The sequence below is a fragment of the Osmerus eperlanus genome, chromosome 14, assembly GCF_963692335.1.
Source record: "Osmerus eperlanus chromosome 14, fOsmEpe2.1, whole genome shotgun sequence".
In the NCBI taxonomy this organism is placed as follows: domain Eukaryota; kingdom Metazoa; phylum Chordata; class Actinopteri; order Osmeriformes; family Osmeridae; genus Osmerus; species Osmerus eperlanus.
In genome coordinates, this window is record NC_085031.1 from 6710938 (window position 1) to 6736884 (window position 25947).

At 51.8% G+C, this 25947-nt stretch overlaps 3 protein-coding genes across 4 annotated transcripts; 1 reads left to right on the plus strand and 2 right to left on the minus strand.

Moving 5' to 3' along the window:
* Window positions 1-440: 440 nt before the first annotated feature.
* On the minus strand, window positions 441-1440 carry LOC134034132 (heat shock protein beta-11-like). The gene has a single exon (XM_062478496.1). It carries the CDS (start codon window positions 1180-1182, stop codon window positions 547-549), a length of 636 nt encoding a protein of 211 aa, XP_062334480.1. The 5' UTR covers window positions 1183-1440; the 3' UTR covers window positions 441-546.
* A 1104-nt stretch (window positions 1441-2544) lies between these two features.
* On the minus strand, window positions 2545-3476 carry LOC134034265 (heat shock protein 30-like). Its single transcript, XM_062478675.1, has one exon. The coding sequence runs from the start codon at window positions 3330-3332 to the stop codon at window positions 2688-2690; it is 645 nt and encodes a 214-aa protein (XP_062334659.1). The 5' UTR covers window positions 3333-3476; the 3' UTR covers window positions 2545-2687.
* A 532-nt stretch (window positions 3477-4008) lies between these two features.
* Window positions 4009-25719, plus strand: tnksa (tankyrase, TRF1-interacting ankyrin-related ADP-ribose polymerase a). Of its 2 annotated transcripts, none has more exons than XM_062478669.1 (27): window positions 4009-4515; window positions 5354-5578; window positions 10059-10154; window positions 12744-12780; window positions 13727-13802; window positions 16951-17045; window positions 17201-17267; window positions 17366-17552; window positions 17688-17809; window positions 17947-18038; window positions 18463-18541; window positions 18811-18982; window positions 19766-19845; window positions 19986-20131; window positions 20260-20425; window positions 20655-20874; window positions 20999-21108; window positions 21399-21587; window positions 21669-21939; window positions 22083-22162; window positions 22500-22620; window positions 22711-22808; window positions 23037-23111; window positions 23234-23339; window positions 23512-23698; window positions 23799-23955; window positions 24048-25719. In XM_062478669.1, exons 1-27 carry the CDS (start codon window positions 4059-4061, stop codon window positions 24132-24134), a joined length of 3798 nt encoding a protein of 1265 aa, XP_062334653.1. In that variant the 5' UTR covers window positions 4009-4058; the 3' UTR covers window positions 24135-25719. The 2 variants fall into 2 exon arrangements, with proteins under 2 accessions (XP_062334653.1, XP_062334654.1); XM_062478670.1 differs by having other exon boundaries at window positions 21669-21930.
* The last annotated feature ends 228 nt before the right edge of the window (window positions 25720-25947 follow it).

Genomic DNA, 25947 nt, shown 5'->3' on the forward strand with positions numbered 1-25947 from the left:
AAGACTCCAATCCTTACAGAATACGCCTTGGACGCTGATGCCCTCCTGAGCCAGACTGTGGAACTCTTCCAGCGTGTTCTGGAATGAACCCAGCATGTTCTGGAACTCCACTAGTGTGTTCTGCAACTCCTTAAAATGACTAGGATGACAATGTGCTGCCCTCTTGTGGAGATTAATTAACAATAACTTTGTGACGAAGTTGGTGAAGATGAGTGCTGAAATGACTTCCAGACTTCCAGAACTGACTGGCACATCTCTGTAATTCTCTAGCTAAGACATTCTGTTTCTAGATAATGCACCAAAGCCTTGATTTGTGTGTCACTTTAGCTGTTTAGCATCTGATTAATGAATGCATATAAATGTAAGCTCGTACTGAGCTGCAACAAGTTGTGTAATAGAAATATCATAAACACTCACAGGCAAAGCTTTTTTTTTAAAGATTTATTGTTTTAAGATGAAGGTGCAAAAATGCATAATTTAATTTAATCTACAGATCACAGTGTTTATCAAACTGTACAAAAATAACTTTTAGACAGATGCAGGTGTTCAGTCTTTCTTGGTCTCGTTCTCCACAGGGATGGGGATGTGGCCTTCAGCTCCAGAGCTCTGAGGGGATGGGGCGGGGGCGATGGCAGGGGCCAAGCTGATGGGCACCACCCTCTCTTTCCCATTGGTCACTGCCTGCTGTGGTGCATGGATGCGGAGCTGCCCATTGGTCAGGGAGCAGGTGACCTGCTCGGCGTTGACCCCGTCAGGAAGGTCAAACTCCTGCCTGAACTCCTGACATCTGTAAGAGTAGGAGCCTTTCCCATCGTCCTGCTTCTTCTCCGTCTTCCCACTGACTCTCAGCTTCCTGCCCACCTGCTTGACAGACAGGTCCTCTGGGGAGAAGTCCTTAGTGTCCAGGGTCAGGGCGAAGAGATCACTGTCCTTCCCCATCTGGAAAGAGATTGGCTGGAAGACGGAGGAGGAGGAGGACACCGACTGGTCGATCTCCTCAAAGATCTTCTGGTGCAGGCGCTCCATGTACTCCATGTTGTGCCTCATCTCCTGCATGTGTCTCATCATCTCCTGCTCCATGTGGTAAACGAGGGGGCGGGTCTCGGGCCACAGGCTGCGGACAGGCCAGTGCAGGTCCATGAAGGGGCTGGTGGGGTGCTGGAATACACTGGGGCAGAGCATCTTCACTGGTGGTCTCTCTTCTGCTCTCGACTGGGGTTGCACTGGTCTCTACTGGTCTCTCCTCGGTTACACTGGTCTCTACCGGTCTCTCCTCGGTTCCGCGGGTCTCCTCTGGTTTTCCTTTGGTCTCTGCTGGTATTAGCCTCTCGATGTCGGTTGTTGTGGCTGTCTTGTTTTGCTCTTCTCCTCTCGTCTTGATGTTGGTGCCTGTGTGATCGTCTCTGAGTCCGAATGAGCTTATGACTGATCAGAGACGGCCGGCCTCCTTTTATGCTGGGCTGGAAACTTCCAGCAGCATTCCAGTGACGGTGGCTTTTTCTGTTATGACTACGTAACTTTACTCATAGGCCAAAACAGCATTTGGCTGTTACTTCAGCCCTGCTGCCACATGCCATGATCACGGAGCTCTAGTCTATTTAGGGGTTTAGGCTCAGTGGCCGGTCACTTGGACGGGACACACAAGAGGGGGTTGATAAGCAGAGGGAAAGAGAGAAAGAGAAAGAGACAGAGGGAGAGAGAGAGAGAGAGAGAGAGAGAGAGAGAGAGAGAGAGAGAGAGAGAGAGAGAGAGAGAGAGAGAGAGAGAGAGAGAGAGAGAGAGAGAGAGAGAGAGAGAGAGAGAGAGAGAGAGAGAGAGAGAGAGAGAGAGAAAATAGAGAGAGAGGAAGAGAGAGGAAGAGAGAGAAAGAGAGAGAAAGAGAGAGAAAGACAGACAGACAGACAGAGACAGAGATAGAGACAGAAAGGGGAATTTGTGACAGCTGCCTGACAGGTCATTCACACCCTGAGATAAACTATTTTCTTCATGACAACAAGCCTAAAGATATCCCTGATGCCACTGTCCTAGCAGTTAGACTACTGAAGGTTAGGAAACAATGATCTGGTATGAAAGCATAAACAAACATTTTAGAATACTAAATGGTAAATATCAAGGAGAAATATACTTCCAGCACAATCTATATTAGGTGGTTATATTTAACTATTGTCACTATTCCAAGTCTTTTTCCGTAAGAGAAAATCTGAATATGACACCGGTGACAACATTGTTTCTGCACTCGGTTCTATTTCAATCAGATGGTTAAGTTGTGAATAGACCGTCAGCTAATGAAACATGCTCACTTACAGTATGGAGTATTCTGACTCATGAACCCAATACAAACGAACCAGCCCTGAACACCTCAGACTCGCAGGGTCTGTTCATTTAAGGGCATTTTTGCTCAATTGACTGTCATTTCTATTACTGGTCAGTATCAAGTAATTGTTCCAATCCAGGAAGTGAGGGAAGTTGGTCTTGTCTGTGAGGGAATTGGTCATGTTTGACCACAGGTAAGAGTGACTCATGAACAGAGGCAAATATAGTTGTTTTAATTTTATTTTTTATAGCATATTTAAAATGCATTATTGAAATGTAAATACATTTCATTGTAGATAGAACATGAGTAAATGCAATTGCCACAAACGATTTATGAAAGTATAAAATTATATTAACTGGCATAGAGAATCATATCAGTCCAACTTGTCAGCGGTCTCCTTATGGTTGCTGTGTGAGTCTGTGCTGCCCCCTGTGGGTGAGCTGAGGCACTGCGGGGACTGTGTCTGCTCCAGGCTCGAGCTGATGGGCACCACTCTCTCAGCCTCCTCTGGACACTCCGCCTTTGGAGCCTGGATGTGGAGCTTCCCGTCTTGAGCCAACGAGCAGGTGACCTGCTCAGGGTTGACCCCGTCAGGAAGGTCAAACTCCTGCCTGAACTCCTGACATCTGTAAGAGTAGGAGCCTTTCCCATCGTCCTGCTTCTTCTCCGTCTTCCCACTGACTCTCAGCTTCCTGCCCACCTGCTTGACAGACAGGTCCTCTGGGGAGAAGTCCTTAGTGTCCAGGGTCAGGGCGAAGCGTCCTCCCTCTCTTTCCAGCTGGTAGGAGACTGGCTGGATGGCCACCGAGGCTGCTGCTGGGACGTGGTCCATCTCCTGGAAGATGGTGTGTTGGAGCTTTTCAATCATCTCCAGACTGCTGTCGAGCTCCTTCATGTGTCTCTGCAGCAGGTCCTGCTGGAGTAGAATAGGGCGCAGCTGTGGCCAGAGACTGTGTACAGGCCAGTAGAGATCCATGGCTGGTCTGAGGGAAGACTGGAGTACTTTGAGGCGTAGCATCGTCACTGGAGGGTTTTGTGTTGAGTCCTCTTGCTTTGAGATCACACAGTGTGTTCAGCGTTGCTTGTAGCTTTCTGTCTGAGCCCTAGGATTTTCCCAGTTTTATATCCTGCCACTAGGAGCTCCAGCACATTCAGGAACTTTCCAGTACTTACCACACTTCTCCACAGGGAGGCAAATTGCCTGGAAGTGAGTAAACAGTGTTGTATGTTATAAAATGGGAAGTTTAGTCATGCTGTCTCAGTCTAATGTTGTCTTGTCTCTAAATGTGTGTTTGTGTCCACCTTGATTGTTCAGATCTATAATACTTTCCCCAAAAGAAAGTAGATAACGTAATTTTGATACGTTTTTTTTTTAAACCATATTGTTGTAATTACTATAAAACTCTCCACTACATAAAAAAAAACACAACTCCCACAATGAAAATCGCGATTTAATGTATAGGTTGCATTAGCACAACCTTTTTTTCTCATAAATATCTAGGGAAATTGTGGGGAAGGAAAATCGGGTCTTGTGGTTCCGATTAAAATGCGTCCAAGCTTAGAGGAATTGGACAATACAATGGAAGAGAGAGAGAGACATGGCTGTGTCTGCTCCTACTAGCCCCTCAAAGCCAAGGGGACACAACAACTGACAGCAACTGACAGTAGCAACCGGAAGCTGGAGATTTCCAGTGCCAGGAAGTTGGTCCTGGCTTAACTGGTTGCTAGTGGGACTGTTGTGAAAATGGCGACGTCTCGTCGCTCTTCCCAGCAGCAGCAACAGAGCCTCTCTTCGCCACCCCGCAGTAACTCCCTCTCTCCCCCTCCAGCTGGACCTCCCTCGGCAACTGTCGACGGTTCTATATCGCCTCCAGCCGGTTCTGAGCCTGAAAGTGCGGGTGATCCAGAGCTATCCCCAGTCTCTCCCGACATCCCCACCCCGGCTCTGAGCAGTAGCAGCAGCACCAGTTCCACATCTACGACCACCGGGGGTGGCAGCAGCGCTGGCTCGACTCCGGACTCCGGCAGCTCTAGCCCGGGCAGCAGCGGGGGAGGCTGTGGCTCAAGCGGAGCATTCAGGGAGCTCTTTGAAGCCTGTCGGAATGGAGATGTATTGCGGGTGAAGAGGTTGGTGGATTCCGTCAACGTGAATGCCAAGGACATGGCTGGACGAAAATCGACCCCGCTCCACTTCGCTGCAGGTAGCATTGGCTCGCTAGTTTGTAAACAGCTCGATAGTTGTAGTTAGCATTGTTACAGTGTAGATACATTGTTAAAGTAACAAAACAGCTGGCTTGTTAGGCGGACATGGTCTGTATCGTGCAACTTTCTCTACAAACTTTTTTTTTCAGGACCAACTTGTGTGTTGTTTGTTTGCTGGTTCGCTGGGTTTGCTAGCCAGAGAGGCTAGAGCTAGCTTTAGTTTTAGGGTGGGGGATGGGTTACTTTGGGTGGGATGTCAACAACAAGAACACAGCTTGTTGAGTTTCCTTAACCGTTATGCACATCGTTAGCTAGCAACATCATAACAGACACATACTGACACAGCAAAGTTAGTTTATCAAAACAAATCATTATCTCAAAACTAAAATATTTATATGTTCCGCCACTAAAAAGCAATACAATAGGCTCCACCTAACACTAATAGTTTTGGTCGTAGATTTAATTTGGCGCTTGTCGTAGCATATATTTTGTGTGGTGTGGGTGCTTGTTAACCAGATTCCTCACAATAAACATGGCTTTTACATTTACATTTTAGTCATTTAGCAGACGCTCTTATCCAGAGTGACTTACAGTAAGTAGCTACAGGGACATTCTCCCCGAGGCAAGTGCCTTGCCCAAGGACACAACGTCATTTTGCGTGGCCGGGAATCGAACCAACAACCTTCTGATTAATAGCCCGACTCCCTAACCGCTCGGCCATCTGATCCCGCTTTTCCTCATCTCCTCTCACTGTATCCTTCCAAAAATGTTTGCCATGCCCTATCCCACCACACTCCACACACCCACTGTCTTACCTACCTCTCCTTATTTGTTCAGGCTTCGGTAGGAAGGATGTGGTGGAGCACCTTCTCCAGACAGGCGCAAACGTGCACGCCCGTGACGACGGGGGCCTGATCCCACTCCACAATGCCTGCTCCTTCGGCCATGCAGAGGTGGTCGGCCTACTGCTGTGCCAGGGGGCGGACCCCAATGCCAGGGACAACTGGAACTACACTCCTCTGCACGAGGCTGCAATCAAGGGCAAGATAGATGTCTGCATAGGTAGGGCTTCATTTATTTACTCAGACCTCATCATGGCAAGTGCTGTGGAATAGCAGTGTGGAATACCTCCTCTCCCCCTGTGTCCTCCTACCCCTGCCTCTATTTGTCTCCTTGCCTCTCCCTGTCCCTCTCTCTGCCTCCCTACTTTTTCAGTGGCATAGATGGCTATAGCGGTGTTTATGAGAGGCTGTCGTTGCGTTCGGGAGTCGGGAGTCCCTCATGTTTGAACCCTGATGTGGGCGAGAGAGGAAGGAAAAATGTGTTCTGAAGAGCGATGCGATTACACACTTGTGACACCTGCTTGACCCTCCTGTCCACAGTGACCCTAGAGTCTGGATGCGGGCGTCCTTTTGCATCTAGTCTATTCTGGGGCTCCATTCCACCAGTCTGTAAACACCTTTGTGGCTATTATTATGATAGAACAACCTGAATAAAGGTGTTCTGTACGATACTGCTTCAGTAGCTGTGCTGGTCTGTCTGTAGACCAGTAGTTCTCAACCCTGGTCCTCAGAGAACCCCTGTCCTGCATGTTTTGGACGTTTCCCTGCTCCAGCACACCTGATTCAAATTAATGGGTCGTTATCTAGCTCTGTAAAAGCCTGGTAACAAACATGCATTTGAATCAGGTGTGTTGGAGCCAAGAAACATATACATTTGCAGGACAGGAGTTCCCTGGGGACCAGGGTTGAGAACCACTGCTGTAGACTGAATCAAGGCCATTCATGTAAATTGTGCATATTTCTGTGTGCATATTTCTTTCCACGTCAACATGAATATAAATGGTCCATGTTCCTGTTGTCCCGTGTTGCCCCTGAGCTAGCCCTACACAGTACTGTTTCTGTTCTGGTCTGGAACTCATATATAGTAGCCTATGACAGTTATAGACTGGCCACAGGCCTCTGTAATAAAAGAGGCAGAGAGAGAGAGAGAGAGAGCAGAGAGACAGAGAGATATTAGTGGACAGTGTGTTTTTACACAATGGAGAGAGAGAAGTGTAAAGTGTGTGCTCTACCTTCTTGCATTCATTATCAGCTTTGATTACAGTAACTATTCCACTTGGGAAGAGGCTGGTTTGCATAGGCATGCCAGGGTTGAGGGAGATGGGGCGAGAGAGTGCACATGGCTGTCAGCATTTCAAAAGCGACCAGAGCCCTCCCACTCGCATCTGATAAATAAGAAAGCCTACGAATTTTGAGTCAATCACTCTTGAGTCTTCGCTGTCGCTCGCTATCTCTCCATCTCATACACACACACGCCCGCGCACACAGGCTATCCTGTCACTCATCTCCCTGCCTCGAGTCTTGTGTGCATATTCATTTTGAACCCTAACGTTAGCAAGTTAACGCTGCTGCAACGTTGAGCAATCAGAATTTGGTTTATTCGCCATGTTTGTTACACAAACACGGAAATTTACTGTGGCAGGAAGGTGCAGACAATAAACATATACGGATCTTCAATTAAGTAAAAAAAATACAATAGTTAAACTAATTCTAAGAACTAAACAATTGAAAAAATGAAACAATTGAAAAAATACAAAATAAAATATTTATAAGAATAATAATTTGAATGAGCAGCATGAGTGGGCAAAAGGTGGCTTGTGCGTAGTGCATAGTTAATGTCAGTAGGAGTCCTTGGCCTTGTTGAAGAGGCCAGTAGCAGATGGAAAGAAACTGTTCTTATGGCGTGAGGTTTTGGTCCTGATGGACTGCAGCCTTCTGCCAGAGGGGAGTAGCTGGAACAGGGAGTGACAAGGGTGGGAGGAGTCGGCCACAATCTTCCTCGCTTGCCTCGGTCCTCAGGGTGTGCAGGTCCTCGAGGGTAGGCAAATTGCAGCCAATCACCTTCTCAGCAGCGCGGATGATACGCTGCAGTCTGCTCTTGTCCTTGGCAGTGGCAGCAGCGTACCAGATGGTGATGGAGGAGGTGAGGATGGACTCAATAATGGCTGTGTAAAAGTGCACCATCATTGTCCTTGGCAGGTTGAATTTCTTCAGCTGCCGTAGGAAGTACATCCTATGTTGTGCTTTCTTGGTGAGGGGAGCTGATGTTCAGCTCCCACTTGAGGTCCTGGGAGAGGATAGTCCCCAGGAAGCGGAAGGACTTCACAGTGTTGACTGGGGAGTCGCACAGGGTGATGGGGGTGAGTGGGGCTGTATTCTTCCTGAAGTCCACAAGTCCCTGGTAGTTTGCAGTGACAGTTAGGCGGGTATACTCAGTAGCGTTAGCGTCTGAAGCTAGCTTGCGTCCGCTTCAGAAGAGCTGTTAGATTGTGACGTTTAATGAGGTTTCTTACAATCTTGCATTGTGTTTCTAAATTTACATTTAGTCATTTAGCAGACACTCTTATCCAGAGCGACTTACAGTAAGTACAGGGACATTCTCCCGGAGGCAAGTAGGGTTAAGTGCCTTGCCCAAGGACACAACGTCATTGGGCACACCCGGGATTCGAACCAACAGCCTTCTGATTAATAGCCCGACTCCCTAATCGCTCAGCCATCTGACCCTCAATACATTTTAAAGTTTCTAAATCAAACAGTCGAGGACAATGTCGTGTGAAGAGATTACTTCATGGATGTTACAGATGCTAGCAATGTCAATGATGTTAGTGAAAACGGTGCCTAGCGAAGCTACCGCTATGATCTCAAAACATCATCACTCAGTGGCCTGGTGCTTATCAGAAGGCACTGCATGCACCCTGCTGTGCTACACATTCTCAACAACTCGACCTTGTTCACGCCTCACTGTATACATTCATCTGAACTGCTCTTCCTCTAAGTTGACAAAACAGATACAAAACTGGCCAGATTCCACACTAACATAAATGGAGCTGTTGAACAGCTAGCTTGCTAGGATTGAAATGAACAGCTTGGTAGTTTGCGTCTATAGAGAAAATGAACAGCTAATGAACCTAACGGACCACAAACTAGATAGAAAGAGCTATAGAACAGCTACATGGCTAGCATCAATATAGTTATTGAACCGCTAACTGGCTACCAGCAGGGCTACCGAAGCTGAAACTAGCATCTGTCACTTCAGATGATTTGAAAAATGGATTTAATGGATTTGAAAATCTGCTCTCCCTGACTCCTCAATCTCCTAGCGCTAAGAGTACTCTCTGTGTGTGTAGAGCTCAATCATATTTGTGTTAAAAGATGTGCGTCACAGCGCTGGGTAGAATGACAAATAGACCGTTGGGCAGAGGGAGAGAGAGAGACAGACAGGTTGGCAGAGAGAGAAAGAGACAGGCAGGTGGGCAAAGGCAGAGGGAGGGAGAGAAAGAGAGAGGGGATTAAGAGAGGCCAGCGCTGTCGATCCATGTCACCATTTGAGAGTGTTCTTTGTCTGCCTTGGGACAAGACATGAACATTGAGTCTGAAATCGGTGTAGCACACATGACAAGACACAGGTGCCGCACGCTGACACACACACTCAGCTACACACCCACACAGACACACACACAGGTCAGCAAATGTCATGTTACATGTGCTAAATGTTTTTGTGTTCTAACACACACATGGATTGAGTTGGTTTAGGGCCGCCCTTTTAAAATGCTTGTGTCTTTCTGTTTACCTCCCCTTCATTCAACATCTGTCATGTGTCTCTGTCTATGTGTCCTAAAGTGCTGAAACCGTTCCACTCCAACAGTCACTCAGTGGCTGGAGATTAAAAAGATGCTTCTTCTCTCCTTTCCCATCTCATGTCCTCTCCCTCCATCTCTCCTTTACCTCTCTTTACCTCCTCTCCTCCTTTATAGATTTGCTCCCTTCTTTTTCTGCTCCTATCTCTCCTTTATGTCCCCGCTTCTCTTCCTTCGTTACTCTGAAGCCCTCTCCTGTTTTATTGCTCCCTTACTGCCCCCCCCAACCCTCTCTCTCTCTCTCTCTCTCTCTCTCTCTCTCTCTCTCTCTCTCTCTCTCTCTCTCTGCTTATGAACCCCCCCCCTGTGTGTCCCATCCACGGTTCTCCCCCCCCTCTCTCTCGCTCTCTCTCTCCCTCTCAGGGTGTCATGGTTTGATATTCAGCTCTCATACCAGGCAGGAGTCACATGGTCGTGCCCTAGCTGAGCAGCCAGCCTTCCTGTTTTCATAACGTGCCTCTCCTCCTTTCTCCACCTCTTCTTTCTCTCCTCCTTCCTCTCCCCCTCTTTCTTTTCCCTCCTCTGCTCTCCTCTGTCACCCTCTCTCTTTCTCTCTCTCTCCCTTCCCTCCAATTCTCTCACCTCTTCTCCCCGCCCCTTCTCTCCCCTCCTTTCCCTCCCCTCCTCTCTGGCAGCCTGTTCAGCACTGTGTTAGAGAGCGTCGTCACAACCGTGCCATGCATGTTTACGTCTGCGGCATGGCACGCAGGGGGGCGACGGCGGGCAGCAGTCCCGGCATCACCAGGACGGGGGTAGCAGGTGGAGCCGAAGGCGGAGTAGGGGGCCTGGGGTTGTGCCTCTACCTGCCCGAGTTGAGCTACTGTCTGTGTCTCCCCTGTGCAGTCCTCCTCCAGCACGGAGCAGACCCCAACATCCGCAACACGGACGGGAAGAGTGCTCTGGAGCTGTCCGAACCCTCCGCCAAGGCTGTCCTCACGGGTCAGTACTCTGCACGCCGGTCCTGGTCATCTCTCTACCATCACTCTCTGTGTGTGTGTGTGTCTCTCTCTCTCTTTCTCTGTCCATTTCTCGGTCTCTCTAACTCTCTCTCTCTCCACCTCTCTGTCTCTCTCCACCTCTCTGTCTCTCTCTCTGTCTCTCTCTCTTTCTCTCTCTCTCCACCTCTATTTCTCTCTCTGTCTCAGTGTGTTTGGGTTGTCTCTGTGTTATTATGTATTCACCCTGCTAGCTGTCTTATGCCTATGTTCCTGCCTGCTGCTACTGTTATGCTCCTTGGCTGGGTGTGTGGTGGTGTGTTTGCAGAGCTCTCTCTCCCTCTTTCCATCTTCCTCCCCCTCTCTCCTCCCCTCCTCCCTCCTTTTCTGGGCATGATTGTCAGGTTTCTCCTTTGCTTCACAATTTCATCATGTTTCCTCTGAGGTAAACAAAGTAGCTAAGCAACACTTGACAACAGTGTTCTGTGTGTGTGACAGTGGGGTTTGAGTTGATCACTGTCTGTCTTGCTTGCTGTCCCCAGCCTCTGGCTTGTTCTGTCCTGTGCTGCTACTGAATATCATAGATATATGAGCTGTCCCTCTTCACATCTCCAGCCCTGGGACACACACACGCCCACACACACACACAGTTTGATTAAAGATTATATTGGCCTATAAATTACCTCAGGATGGGAAACAAACACCCCACTGACAAGTTTAGATCTCCCACACTCGGCTCATCTCTTTCCCTCTCGCTCCCTCTTTCTTCTCCTGTTCTAGAGTGGAACTCCAGTCCTCCTCCTCCCTCCTTTCTTGCTGTTTGTGTCCTTGGAAAATCATTTCCTTTCACTCTTTCTTGAGTTAAAGACCTGCCTGAAGGGCCTGACAAAAGTCTCTGATTTTTCTCCCCCCCCCCCCCGTTGTTGACCAGCCAGAAGCCTGTCTAGGTTGTGATTGGTTTGGGTGCAGGCTGGGGTGGGGAAGGGTAACCTTGACAGCAAACTCGGGCCACACCCTTTATATTTATAGACTCCGCTAATCAGCCAGGTGATACAGTAGGCTCTACACACACACACACACACACACACACACATGTGTAAGGAGAGGTCAGGTGTGAAAGCATATCCTTGTCGGTGACTTGCTTATTGATGACCGTGGCAACTGCCTTTTCAAATATACCCAAGGGATGAATCATCCTCCCGTCGCACCCGCGCACACACACACATAAACACACACACATAAACACACACTCGGTGTTGAGCAGCCATGTGGAAAACTAGGCAATTACAGTCGGACGATGATGGCCACCAAGGCCAACACAACCTGGGGATGAGTACGCACAAACAGAAATACACACACACACACACACACATCAGCATACAATAGAAAATGTTGTAAACGCCCTTAGCTTTACCCTGTCCTCCTCTCCCTTCCTGTCCGAGTCAGCAGTATTGCAGGGCATCAAACACCCACATGCATGCACACACACATGCTAGCCCACCAATCACACTGCAGAATCAGACCGTCTGGGACCTCACTCTTAAATAACGTGTGTGCAGGGGTCTGTAAATAATGGGCTAGATGTGTGTTTGAATATCATGTTTGTACATGACCAGACTATGGTCCACAGTAGACTAATCCTAGTCCGCTCCTCCATAACACCCATGCCCTAATCCTTTGTTCCTCTGCTCCCTCCTTCCCTCACCTCAGTTTCCTCCTCCTTTCCCTCCTCTCCCTTTTCTTTATCCGCTGTTGTGTTCCCCCTCTTTCTCTTAATCCTGCCTCCTCTCCCTCCCTCCTGCCTGTCCCCTGCCTCCCCCCCCCTGCTCTGTGTGTGTGTTTCCTCCTGGCTGAGACAGAAGGATGGGGGGATGGGTTGCGGGGGGGGGGGGGGGACTGGGGGGGGGGGGGGGCGGTTGTTGTGACTGTAGCAAAGGGGGCAGGGCCATGGGAGGAGGAGGAGAGATTGGAGGAGGGGAGGGGTTTGTTTATGATTTATCTCCCTCCACTGTTATCACAGCAACCGCTCCCGAGCACACAGACAGGGAGAGAGAGAGAACGAGGGAGCGAGAGAACCCAACAACAGGAGGGCTAGCATGCAAGCGTTAGCATGCAAGCGTTAGCCGCGTGTAGGGATAGATTCCCGCTTCATGACAATGCTGGTGGAGGAAATGCGTCAATTTACCATCTGTCTCCACGGCGCTGCTGATGTTGTGGTCACCGGCGGCAACACAGCATCACGGCAACATCAGGTGGAGGGGGGCGCTTGGAGGGACAGAGGAGCGAGGGAGGGGGACCGCAGGAAGAAAGACACAGAGGCAGAGAAAGAGTGATAGAGATCTAGCGAGATAGAAAAAGTGACTGGCAGGCATTGAAGCAAGCTCTGTCTGTGTGTGTGTTTGTGTGTGCGCGTGTGTGTGATCTGCTGTGTGGCGTGAATGCGTGCGTGCGTGTGTGTGTCTGGGCGGTAGGGGCTCCCCGGAGTTGAGTCTGGCTCTGTGTTGCTGCTGTGTGTCCCTGCCTCTCTCCCTACCCCCCCGACCCCCCCGGCCCCCCCACCTCTCTGACACTATGATCTTCTGTAACCATCTAGGGGACTACAAGAAGGACGAGCTCCTGGAGGCTGCCAGGTCAGTACACTCTCTCTCTCTTTCTCTCTCCCTCCCACTCCTTCTTTGTCTCTCTCTCTCAATCCCTCACTCCTCTGTGACTGTTGTGTGAAACTCTGTGCACGTGGGCTGAGAAGCTGTTGTGTGTACATGTAGGTTGTTTGCTTTTGACTTGTGAATGATTATTGGCCTGGTAAAGACTGGCCTGGACCAGTCAAGTAGCCTGACCTGGTCTGATCCAGTCTGGTATACCTGGCAGGTATGCAGGTTTATCCGTGATGGTCTACAGGACATACACACTAACCCGCACCCCAGACTAGCTTCAATCGCATGGTCTCGCCTAAGAGCTGACCTGTGGACGCTGTTTGCATTTAAATGAACTTCCTTTTCTCACCATTTGTCTACCAGCGGAAGGAGAGAGGAGGGGAGAGGTGGGAAGGAAAGGAAAGATGGAAGAGAGAAGAATACCAGAGAACGTTGGCAGAGCGGGATAGAGTAGAGGGGGGGTGGGGGGGGGGGGCGGGGCAAATAGACCAGGATAGACTGAGAGAAGAATCACCGCTTTATTCTCTGACAGCCCTTTAGCTCCGCCTGTCACCAGGGGAAGGGTCCAATTGGAGGCTGCCATGGTAACACTTCCTGACTGGCTGGCCAATGCCAGGGCAGTAGGAAGACTACATGTCCCAGGAAGCAGCATATGGCCTCTGGGAGCTGGGCCATCAGACTATGCCAACTCACACACACACACACACATATACACACACTGTAAGGATGCTCAGCCCTGCATGTTTGTGACGACGGCATTGGGGTTAACTTTGGTTGACCCCTAACAGGGTAGGCGGGCTCTGGACTTGAGTAGCATTTTTATCTTTCTGTCTGAGGCTGCTGATTGGACACATCTGTTACTCTCATCACATTAGCCATCTATTCCTGCCATGCTAAATTGCGTGTGTGTGTGTTGCTGCAGGGGTGGAAATGAAGAGAAGCTCATGGCCCTTCTCACACCGCTAAATGTCAACTGTCATGCCAGTGATGGGCGCAAGGTAAGACCACACACACATCACCACTCTCCCACACACCCCGACACACTCTCTCTGTCTCAAACACACACACAGTGGCACACACACACAGTGGCACACACACACACCAACTTTCTCTCTCCCTCTCTCTTTCACACACACACACACACACACACACACACACACACACGCGCGCAATGGTTTCATTCAGATGAAAGCTCTCTGAAATATTTTCTTAAAGTGCGGCTTTGTCACTGAATTCAAATAAAGGGTACCAGCTGTGCATGTGTCTGCCCTCAGTCCCAGCTTACTGAACGATGGCATCCACATTATAATAGATTTCCGTGAGGGTATGATGGCAGCCACATTTGTAATCGACACAATGATGCATATTAAAATTCTAATGAAGCTTTCCCATAAGATTATCTGCCCGTCAGTCTTTCCTCCTCTCCTCTCCCCCCCATACCCTCCTCTCCTTGACTCTCCTCTACCCTCCTCGCCCCTCCTTTCCTCTCCTCCTCTCCCCTCCTACTGTCCTTTACTATACTCTCCCCTCCTATACTCTACTCTACTCTCCTTCCCCCTCATATAGTATAATGTCCTCAACACTACTCTACTCTCCTTTCCTATAGCATCCTGTCCTCTTTCAGCTTTTCATCAACCTCTCCTTGCTTTTACCCCTCTCTTTCTCCCTCTCTTCTCTTTCCCTCCCTCTTTCTCTTCTTCTGTCCCTCTCTCTCTCCCCCCCCTTTCCCTCCCCCCTTCTCTTTCAGCATTGAAAATGGAAAGAAACTGAAAGGCTTTTGTGGTTATTGAACCAGTAGAGTGGAGTGATTCAAGACCGTGTGTGTGTGTGTGTGTGTGTGTGTGTGTGTGTGTGTGTGTGTGTGTGTGTGTGTGTGTGTGTGTGTGTGTGTAAGTGTAGTAGAGTAAGTGATTGCTTTCTGTGAAGGCAGCTTGATAATACTCTGCTGTGTTAATAATATCCTCCTTTGCAAGGTTTTCAATCATACTGACACATACACAAACACACCCACACGCACAAACCCATACTTGTGCACCAACAGTAATGTACAGGATTCAGTAGCAGTACAGCAGTAGTGGTGTGGGGGGGTCAGCAGACTACAGAAGCTCTAATGTGATATTGATCCCCTCCTGGCTCCCTGCAAACAGGGGGGCTCCCCCCCCACCCCCACAATACAACCATCTATCATGCCTCTCCTGCCTCTCCTGCCTACTGAAGACCCAGACGTGACTGGACCCTCTAAACACCTACCTGTTTGTGTGTCTGTCTGTCTGTCTATGTGTGTGTGTGTGTGTGTGTGTGTGTGTGTCGCAGAGCAACTGTACTCCTCATTTCATGGTAGTTATTATAGTTCGCTCTGCCGCCATGGCAACTGCTGACAGCTAGCAGTCAACGTTGGCATGGTTACTGGTTCACCATCCCATAACGAGAGAAGGAAGGGGAAAAAACAGCAAAGAACAGGAACAAAGACAAGAACATCCTCCCTTTCCCTTTCATCCTCCCCCCTCATCCTCCCCCCTCATCCCTCCCTCCCTCCCTCCCTCCCTCCCTTGTACAGGCGGTGTTTTTTTACATGATTAAAAACACAAGCCTTTATTCAGCTCACAAAACACTCTTCTCCCCCCCCCCCCCTCTCTCTCTCTCTCTCTCTCTCTCTCTCTCTCTCTCTCTCTCTCTCTCTCTCTCTCTCTCTCTCTCTCTCTCCCTTTCCCTCTCTCACCCTTCTTCTCCCTTTCTCTTCCTCTCTCTCTTTGTCCATCTCTCTCACTTTCTCCTTCTCTCATCATTCCATTCGTCCCCAGAGACCAGGTGACAACATGTTCCCTTCTTCGACTCAGTGACTTCTAGTGTTTGTCTGTGTGTTTTTGTTTTTGTCATCAGGGTTTGTTATTGTATGGCCCCCTCCCCCACCCCTCCGGGCTGACAGATTGAGGGGTGGAGTCTAAGTGAGGCCCATACCCCCTTACAATGGTGTCTCCATGGTGACGGAGTCCTGGGCTGCATTTATATACACGCACATAAAACCTGTTAAACACACATACTGTCAACCTGCAGCAAATTCGTTGTCAGACACTGAGACAGAGAGACAGCTAGTCATTCTGCCAGTCTGATGCTGATGACGACCTCATCTCCTGCTCTGCTACACAGCTACCCCCTGCTTCTCCCTCTTCCCCTGTCCCTGCCTGTCTGTCTGCCTGTCTGCCTGTCTGCCTGCCTGCCTGCCTGTCTGTCTTCCTGTCTGTCTGTCTGCCTTTCTGTCTCCCTCCTCACATTCAGAAGGTAGAGGGTTAAGAGTTCAGATTGAAATCTAACTAGGGTCTCCTCTCATTAGTGTACTGATGTTCTGTTGTTTTGGCTGTGTTGTCCGTCAGTCAACAGCTCACACAATGCTGGTAAGTTGTTTTAATGAGAAGCTCCCTGATTGGTGCACCCGTTTTGTTCCCCCTGGACTGTGATTGGTTGATGATGTTGGCTGGCTCCGCCTTCTCCCCCGTGCACATGCCTGATCTCGGCCTTGTTCTGATCACATAACACATGACATGACCCTCCACCTCCAAATCATCGTAACTGTGTTTTGACTGGATGGGAGGGGCTTAAACCTGCCCCCGCCCTACCTGGAATGGAAGCATAGTTGCCCCCCCGTCGCTGTCCAACCCACCACTGCACATGCCCCCGCACCTGTATGACATCATCAACCTGCAGCTGGCCTGCCCCAACTGTCCTTGTAGCGTGAGTCACTGCATCTCACACACTGTGACATCACCAGCCTGCTACGGGAATCCAGCCTTGAGCCACATGTCTGATACTGTGACATCATCAGTGTGAGCCAGGTCTCTGATCCGGACAGGCTAAGGTGGTTATTAGCTGCATGAGGAGGAAGGGCTTGTGTTGCATCGTGTTTTGCTGGGCTGAAGGAGAGGGGGAGGAGGGACGGGGGAGGGAGGGAGGGAGGAGGGGAGGAGGGAGACATCTGCTCCATGGAGCTCAGCTGTCGGTGTTCTCGCTGCCCTGTGACCTCTGCAGGGATACCTACATGACTCTCTCACACACACACACACACACACACACACACACACACACACACACACACACACTGAGGGGAACTTATTGCTGTGCTGTAATTCCTCCCTCTCCTCCTTCCTCCAGTCCACTCCGCTCCACCTGGCTGCAGGTTACAACAGGGTCAGGATCGTCCAGCTGCTGCTCCAGCACGGTGGCGATGTCCACGCCAAGGACAAGGGGTAAGTCTGGGGGGGCGGGGGTGAGGCTTGGGTGGGGGGGCCGAGGGATGATGTTTGGGCATGGGGACGGAGGCTAGGGAGGGGACGGTGAGGCTGGGGGACGGGGGTGAGGCTGGGCCTCTCTGATGGTTCATGTCTGTGTCTCTCTGCCGCAGGGGTCTGGTACCGCTCCACAACGCCTGTTCCTATGGACACTACGAAGTCTCTGAGCTGCTGCTTAAGGTAGCACACACACACACACACACACAGCATGCACACTAGGCGGTACATCGTTGTATGCGAGACCTTTATGATAATCCTCACTCTCTCCCCCCTCCCAGCATGGGGCTTGTGTCAACGCCACGGACCTGTGGCAGTTCACGCCGCTCCACGAGGCCGCCTCCAAGAACCGTGTGGAGGTGTGCTCCCTGCTGCTGGCCCACGCCGCCGACCCCACCCTCGTCAACTGCCACGGCAAGAGCGCCGTGGACATGGCGCCCACGCCGGAGCTCAAGGAGAGGCTCACCTGTGAGAGGAGTGCACACGCACACACGCACACGCATGATGCATGACCCGAGAACATCGACCATGATCCCCTCAACTTTCCTCGTCGTGATGAGGTTGGGTGAAGACGGACCGTTTCTGTGGTGTGTGTCTGTGCAGATGAGTTCAAGGGTCACTCCCTCCTCCAGGCCGCGAGGGAAGCAGACATGGCCAAGGCCAAGAAGAGCCTGGCTCTAGAGATCATCAACTTCAAACACCCTCAGACCCATGACACGGCACTGGTGAGACAAAGTGCAAACCCACGCACATACACACAGGTGAACCTATACACATATGCAATCCTGTACACACACACACATATATAGGCATATGCTGAGTGTGTGTGTGTGTGTGTGTGTGTGTGTGTGCGGGCCTGCAGCACTGTGTGGTGGCCTCGCCACACCCTAAGAGGAAGCAGGTGACAGAGCTGCTGCTGAGGAAGGGAGCCAACGTCAACGAGAAGAACAAGGAGTGAGTGACTGACCTACAAACACAAAATGTCTCCTCTGCCCTAGCTTCCTATCTCCTCTGCCCTAGCTTCCTATCTCCTCTGCCCTAGCTTCCTATCTCCTCTGCCCTAGCTTCCTATCTCCTCTGCCCTAGTTTCCTGTCTCCTCTGTCCTAGCTTCCTGTCTCCTCTGCCCTAGCTTCCTGTCTCCTCTGCCCTAGCTTCCTGTCTCCTCTGTCCTAGCTTCCTGTCTCCTCTGTCCTAGCTTCATGACTCCTGTCTCCTCTGTCCTATCTTCCTGTCTCCTCTGTCCTAGCTTCCTGTCTCCTCTGTCCTAGCTTCATGACTCCTGTCTCCTCTGTCCTAGATTTCTGTCTCCTCTGTCCTAGCTTCATGACTCCTGTCTCCTCTGTCCTAGCTTCATGACTCCTGTCTCCTCTGTCCTAGCTTCATGACGCCCCTCCATGTAGCAGCTGAGAGATCCCACAACGACATCCTGGAGGTCCTGCAGAAGCACGGAGCAAAGGTGCCATGTCTCTCTACCTCTCTCTACCTGCCCTGTCTCTCTCTACCTCTCTCTACCTGCCCTGTCTCTCTCTACCTCTCTCTACCTGCCCTGTCTCTCTCTACCTCTCTCTACCTGCCCTGTCTCTCTCTACCTCTCTCTACCTGCCCTGTCTCTCTCTACCTCTCTCTACCTCTCTCTTCCAATCTCTACCTGCCCTGTCCCTCTCACCTTCTCTCTCTACCTCTCTCGCTCTGGCTCTCTGGTTGTTAATCACTCCCCCTCCCTAGGTGAATGCCCTGGACTCTCTGGGTCAGACGGCCCTCCACAGGGCAGCCATGGCTGGACACCTCCAGACCTGCCGACAGTTACTAAGCTACGGGGCCGACGCCTCCATCTTGTCACTCCAGGGCTTCACCGCCTCCCAGATGGGCAACGAGGCCGTGCAGCAGATCCTCAACGGTGTGTGTCTCTGTGTGTGTGTCTCTGTGTGTGTGTCTCTGTGTGTGTGTGTCTCTGTGTGTGCGTGTGTCTCTGTGTGTGCGTGTGTCTCTGTGTGTGCGTGTGTCTCTGTGTGTGCGTGTGTCTCTGTGTGTGCGTGTGTCTCTGTGTGTGCATGTGTCTCTGTGTGTGCGTGTGTCTCTGTGTGTGCGTGTGTCTCTGTGTGTGCGTGTGTCTCTGTGTGTGCGTGTGTCTCTGTGTGTGTGTCTCTGTGTGTGCGTGTGTCTCTGTGTGTGCGTGTGTCTCTGTGTGTGCGTGTGTCTCTGTGTGTGCGTGTGTCTCTGTGTGTGCGTGTGTCTCTGTGTGTGCGTGTGTCTCTGTGTGTGTGTCTCTGTGTGTGTGTCTCTGTGTGTGTGTGTGTGTCTCTGTGTGTGTGTGTGTGTGTGTGTGTGTCTCTGTGTGTGTGTCTCTGTGTGTGTGTCTCTGTGTGTGCGTGTGTCTCTGTGTGTGCGTGTGTCTCTGTGTGTGCGTGTGTCTCTGTGTGTGTGTCTCTGTGTGTGTGTCTCTGTGTGTGTGTCTCTGTGTGTGTATCTCTGTGTGTGTGTCTCTGTGTGTGTGTGTGTGTCTCTGTGTGTGTGTCTCTGTGTGTGTGTGTGTGTGTTTGTGTGTGTCTCTGTGTGTGTGTGTGTGTGCGTGTGTCTCTGTGTGCGTGTGTCTCTGTGTGTGTGTGTGTGTGTGTGTGTGTGCACACATGGTGTCTGGTGTTACTGCTGCTTTACTCACGTTCTCCTGTGTGCTCTCCAGAGAACGTTCCAGTACGGAACTCTGACGTAGACTACCGCCTCCTCGAGGCGGCCAAGGCTGGAGACCTGGACACTGTAAAGGTGAGCCAGTCGAGACCTGCACACGGTCAGTGTGGGAGAGTAGAGGTGAGGAGAGAGTACCCAGGTAGCTACAGGAAGGCAGCGGTGTGTTGACATCCCATCCCCCCCCTCCCTCCCCCCCCCCTCCCTCCCCCTCCCAGTCTCTGTGTTCGGCTCAGAACGTTAACTGCAGGGATCTGGAGGGACGCCACTCCACGCCACTCCACTTTGCCGCCGGCTACAACCGTGTCACCGTGGTGGAGTACCTGCTGCATCACGGAGCCGACGTGCACGCCAAGGACAAGGGGTGAGCTACACGCTGGTTACCGTGGTTACATGCTAGTTACACGCTAGCTACATGCCAGGTACATTCTAAGTACAGGCTAGGTCTACAGCGTGTCATATAGCGTGTTAACCTCCACCCCCCCCCTCCAGGGGTCTGGTGCCGCTCCACAACGCCTGCTCCTACGGACACTACGAGGTGGCCGAGCTGCTGGTCCGACACGGGGCGTCGGTCAACGTGGCCGACCTGTGGAAGTTCACCCCTCTCCACGAGGCCGCCGCCAAGGGCAAATACGAGATCTGCAAGCTGCTGCTGAAGGTACCGCCTGCACCTCCCTCTTGCAGGCCCGCACACACACACACACACACACACACACACACACACACACCCTCTTCTTCCTCACTCTCTCCCTCCATTGCCCTTGCTCGCGCTTTCCTTTCTCCCTCTCGTTCCATATTCCACCGGGGGGCTAGACGCTGGGTCTGGAGGCACGAGGCTGGAAGTGAGTCTTACCACCCTAGTGTGCCCCCTCCCTCCTCTCTCCCAGCACGGCGCAGACCCCACCAAGAAGAACCGGGATGGGAACACGCCCCTGGACCTGGTGAAGGAGGGCGACACGGACATCCAGGACCTGCTGCGGGGCGACGCCGCCCTGCTCGACGCTGCCAAGAAGGGCTGCCTGGCCCGCGTCCAGAAGCTCTGCAGCCCCGAGAACATCAACTGCAGAGACACGCAGGGGCGCAACTCCACCCCCCTGCACCTGGCAGGTAACCACCCCCCACCCCCACCCCCACCCCCCTGAACCTAACACCCCCTCCACTCCATCCCCCCAGGCATCAGGATGTGTAGACAGGTGTGTATTAATGCTGACACCCCCCCATCCACCACCAGCTGGCTACAACAACCTGGAGGTGGCAGAGTACCTGCTGGAGCATGGAGCTGACGTCAACGCCCAGGACAAGGGGGGGCTCATCCCCCTCCACAACGCTGCCTCCTACGGGGTAATGACACACACACACACACACACACACCATGCTGACACGTCCCCCCCAAGTGGGAGGTTGTATTAACACCTTAGTAACATGTTCATTCTCCTCCCCTCCTCTTTCCTCCCCTCCCTCCTCTCCCCTCCCTCCTCTCCCCTCCTTTCCTCTCCCCTCCCTCCTCTCCCCTCCTTTCCTCTCCCCTCCCCTCCTCTCCCCTCCTCTCCCCTCCCCCCTCCTCTTTCCTCCTCTCCCCTCCTCTCCCCTCCCCCCTCCTCTCCCCTCCTCTCCCCTCCTCTCCCCTCCAGCACGTGGACATCGCCGCCCTGCTGATCAAGTACAACACGTGTGTCAACGCCACCGATAAGTGGGCCTTCACGCCGCTGCACGAGGCCGCCCAGAAGGGCCGCACGCAGCTCTGCGCTCTGCTATTGGCTCACGGAGCGGACCCCACCATGAAGAACCAGGAAGGACAGACGCCCCTCGACCTGGCCACGGTAGGCGCTCCCAAAACACACACACACACTGTATTTGGCCACGGTACAAGCGCGCCTAACTGGGTGTGACCTCTGTCCCAGGCGGATGACATCAGAGCCTTGCTGATAGACGCCATGCCGCCCGACGCCCTCCCCAGCTGCTTGAAATCCCAGGCCACGGTCGTCAGCGCTGCCGCGGTCGCCGCCGCCACGGCGACCGTCATCTCCCCCACCTCCACCCCCTCCTGCCTGTCGGCGGCCAGCAGCATCGACAACCTGGCCACGTCCCTCGGTGACCTCACAGTGGGCGGAGCCACGGGGCCCGCCGACGGAGCCTGTGGGTCGGACAGGAAGGAAGGAGAGAGTGCGTCATGTAACCGCCAATCATATATTAGTATTTGTCGACCATCACCTGTAGAATAGGAAGCACAATTTGTCTCCTGGTTCTGTCCTTCTGATGGTGTGTGTGTGTGTGCGTGTGCGTGTGTGTGCGTGCGCGCGCACTTCCTTCCACAGCATTGCTGGACATGACCATCAGCCAGTTCCTGAAGAGTCTGGGGCTGGACCACCTCAGGGACATTTTTGAGAGGGAACAGGTACACACACACACAATGCAACACATTCACATCTGTGGGAGTCAGATGGCTGAGCGGTTAGGGAGTCGGGCTATTAATCAGAAGGTTGTTGGTTCGATTCTTGGCCGTGCAAAATGATGTTGTGTCCTTGGGCAAGGCACTTGCCTCGGGGAGAATGTCCCTGTACTTACTGTAAGTCGCTCTGGATAAGAGCGTCTGCTAAATGTAATTCACCCCAATCTGGCTAGCAATTAACCGCTGAATCTTGTATTGACAGACTGTCCTGGACTGATTTTTTGGGGATTGGCTGAAGTCTTGTCTGTACTGTTTCTGATTGGCTGTGCGGTCTCCACGGCAGATAACGCTGGACGTGCTGGCAGACATGGGGCACGAGGAGCTGAAGGAGATCGGCATCAACGCCTACGGACACCGCCACAAGCTGATCAAGGGCATCGAGAGACTGCTGGGGGGACAGCAAGGTCAGGGGTCACGCCAGGGACACGTGGGGGGGGTCAACCCATTGTAACGTTTAGGGGAATCCGTCCTAATGCTGTGTTGTCGCACGCTAGGAGGAAACCCGTACCTGGCGTTCCACTGTGCCAGTCAGGGAACTGTCCTCATAGACCTGGCGCCAGATGATAAGGAGTTTCAGTCTGTGGAGGAGGAGGTACACACACACACACATTCTTTCCCCCTTTCTCTCCCTCTCCCTCTCCCTCTCCCTCTCCCTCTCCCTCTCCCTCTCCCTCTCTCTCTCTCTCTCTCTCTCTCTCTCTCTGTGTCTCTCTCTCTCTCTGTCTCTCTGTTGTTCTCTCGATCTTTTTCCCGCCCCAGCGCCACCGTGTCGGTTGCTCTTGTGTTTGTGACCGGTCGCTTGCTCTGTGTGCGTCTCCAGCTGCAGAACACAATCAGGGAGCACCGTGATGGAGGGAACGCCGGAGGGGTGTTCAGCCGCTACAACATCCTCAAGGTGAAGACCGGGGCTCACCGCTGGGTCTCCCCTCACTTCTCTTCCAGCTTTTCCAGTGACAAGCTGCTGCTATGTCCCAGTGTCAGGCTGCCAGCGCTAACCCTCCCTGTCCCCTCCCGTAGATCCAGAAGGTGGTCAATAAGAAGCTGAGGGAGAGGTACTCCCACAGGCAGAAGGAGATCGCCGACGAGAACCACAACCACCACAATGAGCGCATGCTCTTCCATGGTACAGACCCCCGACCCTGTCCCGAATCCTAACCCTGTCCCCCCCACCCTGGCCGTAGAACGTAACTCCCCCGACCCCTCACCCCAACCATCACCGTGGCCCTAACCTGCCCCCGACCCTGTCGCCAACTCTGGTCGCACCGTGACGGTCTCTCTCTCCCTCTCCTCCCTAGGCTCCCCCTTCATCAACGCCATCATCCATAAGGGCTTCGACGAGCGCCACGCCTACATCGGGGGCATGTTCGGGGCGGGGATCTACTTTGCCGAGAACTCCTCCAAGAGCAACCAGTACGTGTACGGCATCGGAGGAGGCACCGGATGTCCCACCCACAAGGACCGCTCCTGCTACATCTGCCACAGGTCAGAGAGAGGGACGACAGCGGGGCGAGGGAGGGGTTAGAAAGTAAAGTGTGTGCAGTGTTCTAATGTGTGTGTGTGTGTGTGCGTGCGCCCGGTGCAGGCAGATGTTGTTCTGCCGGGTGACCCTGGGGAAGTCCTTCCTCCAGTTCAGCGCCATGAAGATGGCCCACGCCCCCCCCGGACACCACTCTGTGATTGGCCGGCCCAGCGTCAACGGCCTGGCCTACGCCGAGTACGTCATCTACAGGGGAGAGCAGGTGAGAAACACACACACACGCAGAAGCACAACACACACAGACATATGGACACAGATGCAAGTATTCACACCTTACCCCTCCACCTTGCCCAGGCCTACCCAGAGTACCTGATCACCTACCAGATCCTGAAACCAGAGACCTGCCCTGCACCCATAGCCCCTGGTGAGCAGAAGTCCTAGGACCAGAACCGGGACCAGAACTAGGACCAGGACCACACACACTGTTACCCTCGTCTCTCCTTTTTAAACTTGACACATTCTGGGCTTAGCTAACCCAATACAACCTACTGGACCAGAACCAGGACCATGACAACTCAGAGACAAGACTGATCCAAGACCACAACCCCCCCCATGGACACTCAGTTCTATTGAATTGACTGTAAACCCCACCCCCCTCCTCCTCCTCCTCACTCTACATCACCGAAACTAAATCACCCTCACTGTTCCCTCACACCTTCATCATCCCTGCAGTGTTTGTTATTATTATTATTATTGTTTACAATTGTTTATTGTTGTTTATCCCACTTTGGTGTTACTACAACAGTGCTGCCTTCACCTGACACTATGTACATCACAACACTCCATAGCAGATGAAGCTGCTCTCTAATTGGCTGTGCTGAGGGGAGAGGTCGGTCTACTGGTCCAAATAGACAGAGGTGATTGGTAAAGGTTTGGGACTGGAAATTCAAACTCGTTCGTTAAAGACTGAAGTGCTCAATGGAAAACTACATTTATAATAATGTAGGGCTCGGATGAAGTCTTATTGAGGCCTCACACTCTGGAACAGTGGAGTTCCAGGCGAGCGTTGAATCTCTCCAACACACACACGCGTGCAAACACGTACACACAACAGTGTGTTTTCTAAACCACACCAACGCCCAGATCTGCCCTCCTCACTGACTTTCATCATCATGTCTTAGTGACTGTTTTTGACCCTGTCGTGGTTTTGAATATGTTGTAATGTACACTATGACGGGACCATGTTTCCATGGCAATTGATCGTGGAGACCAGTGTGTTTGCAGACAACAGCAACCTTGGCTACTAGGTCAGCTCCTAGCCCTACCCTGGGCTTGTCTGGGTCCTCTCTGACTGCAGGGTTCTGTAAGTGCTGGGGATGGGGTATGGATCAAGAACAGCACCAGGATGTTTGTGTGTGACCAGCTCATTTTAAACAAGCTAATAATTTTAAACAAGCTAATAAACGGTTTGATGGACCTGACTTTGCACAAGAAAACCGGAACCTTCTGCTTCCTCCTGTCTCCAGACTGGGGAGGTGGCCTACACCCAGTCAAACTCATCATGTCATGGATTTGCACTTTCTGGTGGGTGGAGGAGGGGAGGTGTAGGAGACTGGGGGGTGGGGGGGGGGGGTAAAGATGTCTAGTATTGTATAAGCAGATGATGATGCCTTTGTAAAGCTCACCTTGTCGTTTAATGAAGAGAGAGCTTTTATTGATACTGTAAATAACTTATTGTTGTTGTTGTGAATCTTTGATTTTGTTTTAATTTTTTTCTCGGAAGAAAGGCATCTTCATATGAGATGTTCCGCTACTGATATAAGGTGTGTGTGTGTGTTTGTGAGAGAGTGTGAGAGAATCTTACTACATAACGGACTATCACCCTAAGCCTGATCTGGTTTATTTGTTCATTTGTTTCCCCACTTCCTTCCTGTATGAACCATGTGACCAGAGTGAGCTGACCAATGAAATGCCACTCCTCTTCATTCCTCTACAGGTGTCTTAATAAAGAACTGTTCATATCTGACGACACAGCCCGCTGCTCCTTCTATGCTTCCCTGCTGTCTCTCCTCTTCCCTCACCCCACCCCCCCTCTCCTGGTTCTGTCCGAATGCTTGTCACGTCTACTCAGCCTGGAGGTGAGCTGCCAGGGGGGGACGTCCTGGGGGACAGAGAGAGAGGGGAGAAGAGAGGAAAGGGTGGAGGGAGGGCATAATGAAAGATGAGTTGAAGGCTTCACTGGTTGTGAAGGCGG

What these genes read in the sequence shown, in the direction of transcription:
- LOC134034265 (XM_062478675.1), bottom strand. Translation starts at nt 3,332, where the DNA reads ATGCTACGCCTCAAAGTACTCCAGTCTTCCCTCAGACCAGCCATGGAT.
- LOC134034132 (XM_062478496.1), bottom strand. Translation starts at nt 1,182, where the DNA reads ATGCTCTGCCCCAGTGTATTCCAGCACCCCACCAGCCCCTTCATGGAC.
- tnksa (XM_062478669.1), top strand. Translation starts at nt 4,059, where the DNA reads ATGGCGACGTCTCGTCGCTCTTCCCAGCAGCAGCAACAGAGCCTCTCT. An exon ending in CCCGCTCCACTTCGCTGCAG is followed by an intron (nt 4,516 to 5,353) that starts GTAGCATTGGCT and finishes TTATTTGTTCAG; the next exon opens with GCTTCGGTAGGAAGGATGTG. An exon ending in AGACCCATGACACGGCACTG is followed by an intron (nt 17,810 to 17,946) that starts GTGAGACAAAGT and finishes GCGGGCCTGCAG; the next exon opens with CACTGTGTGGTGGCCTCGCC.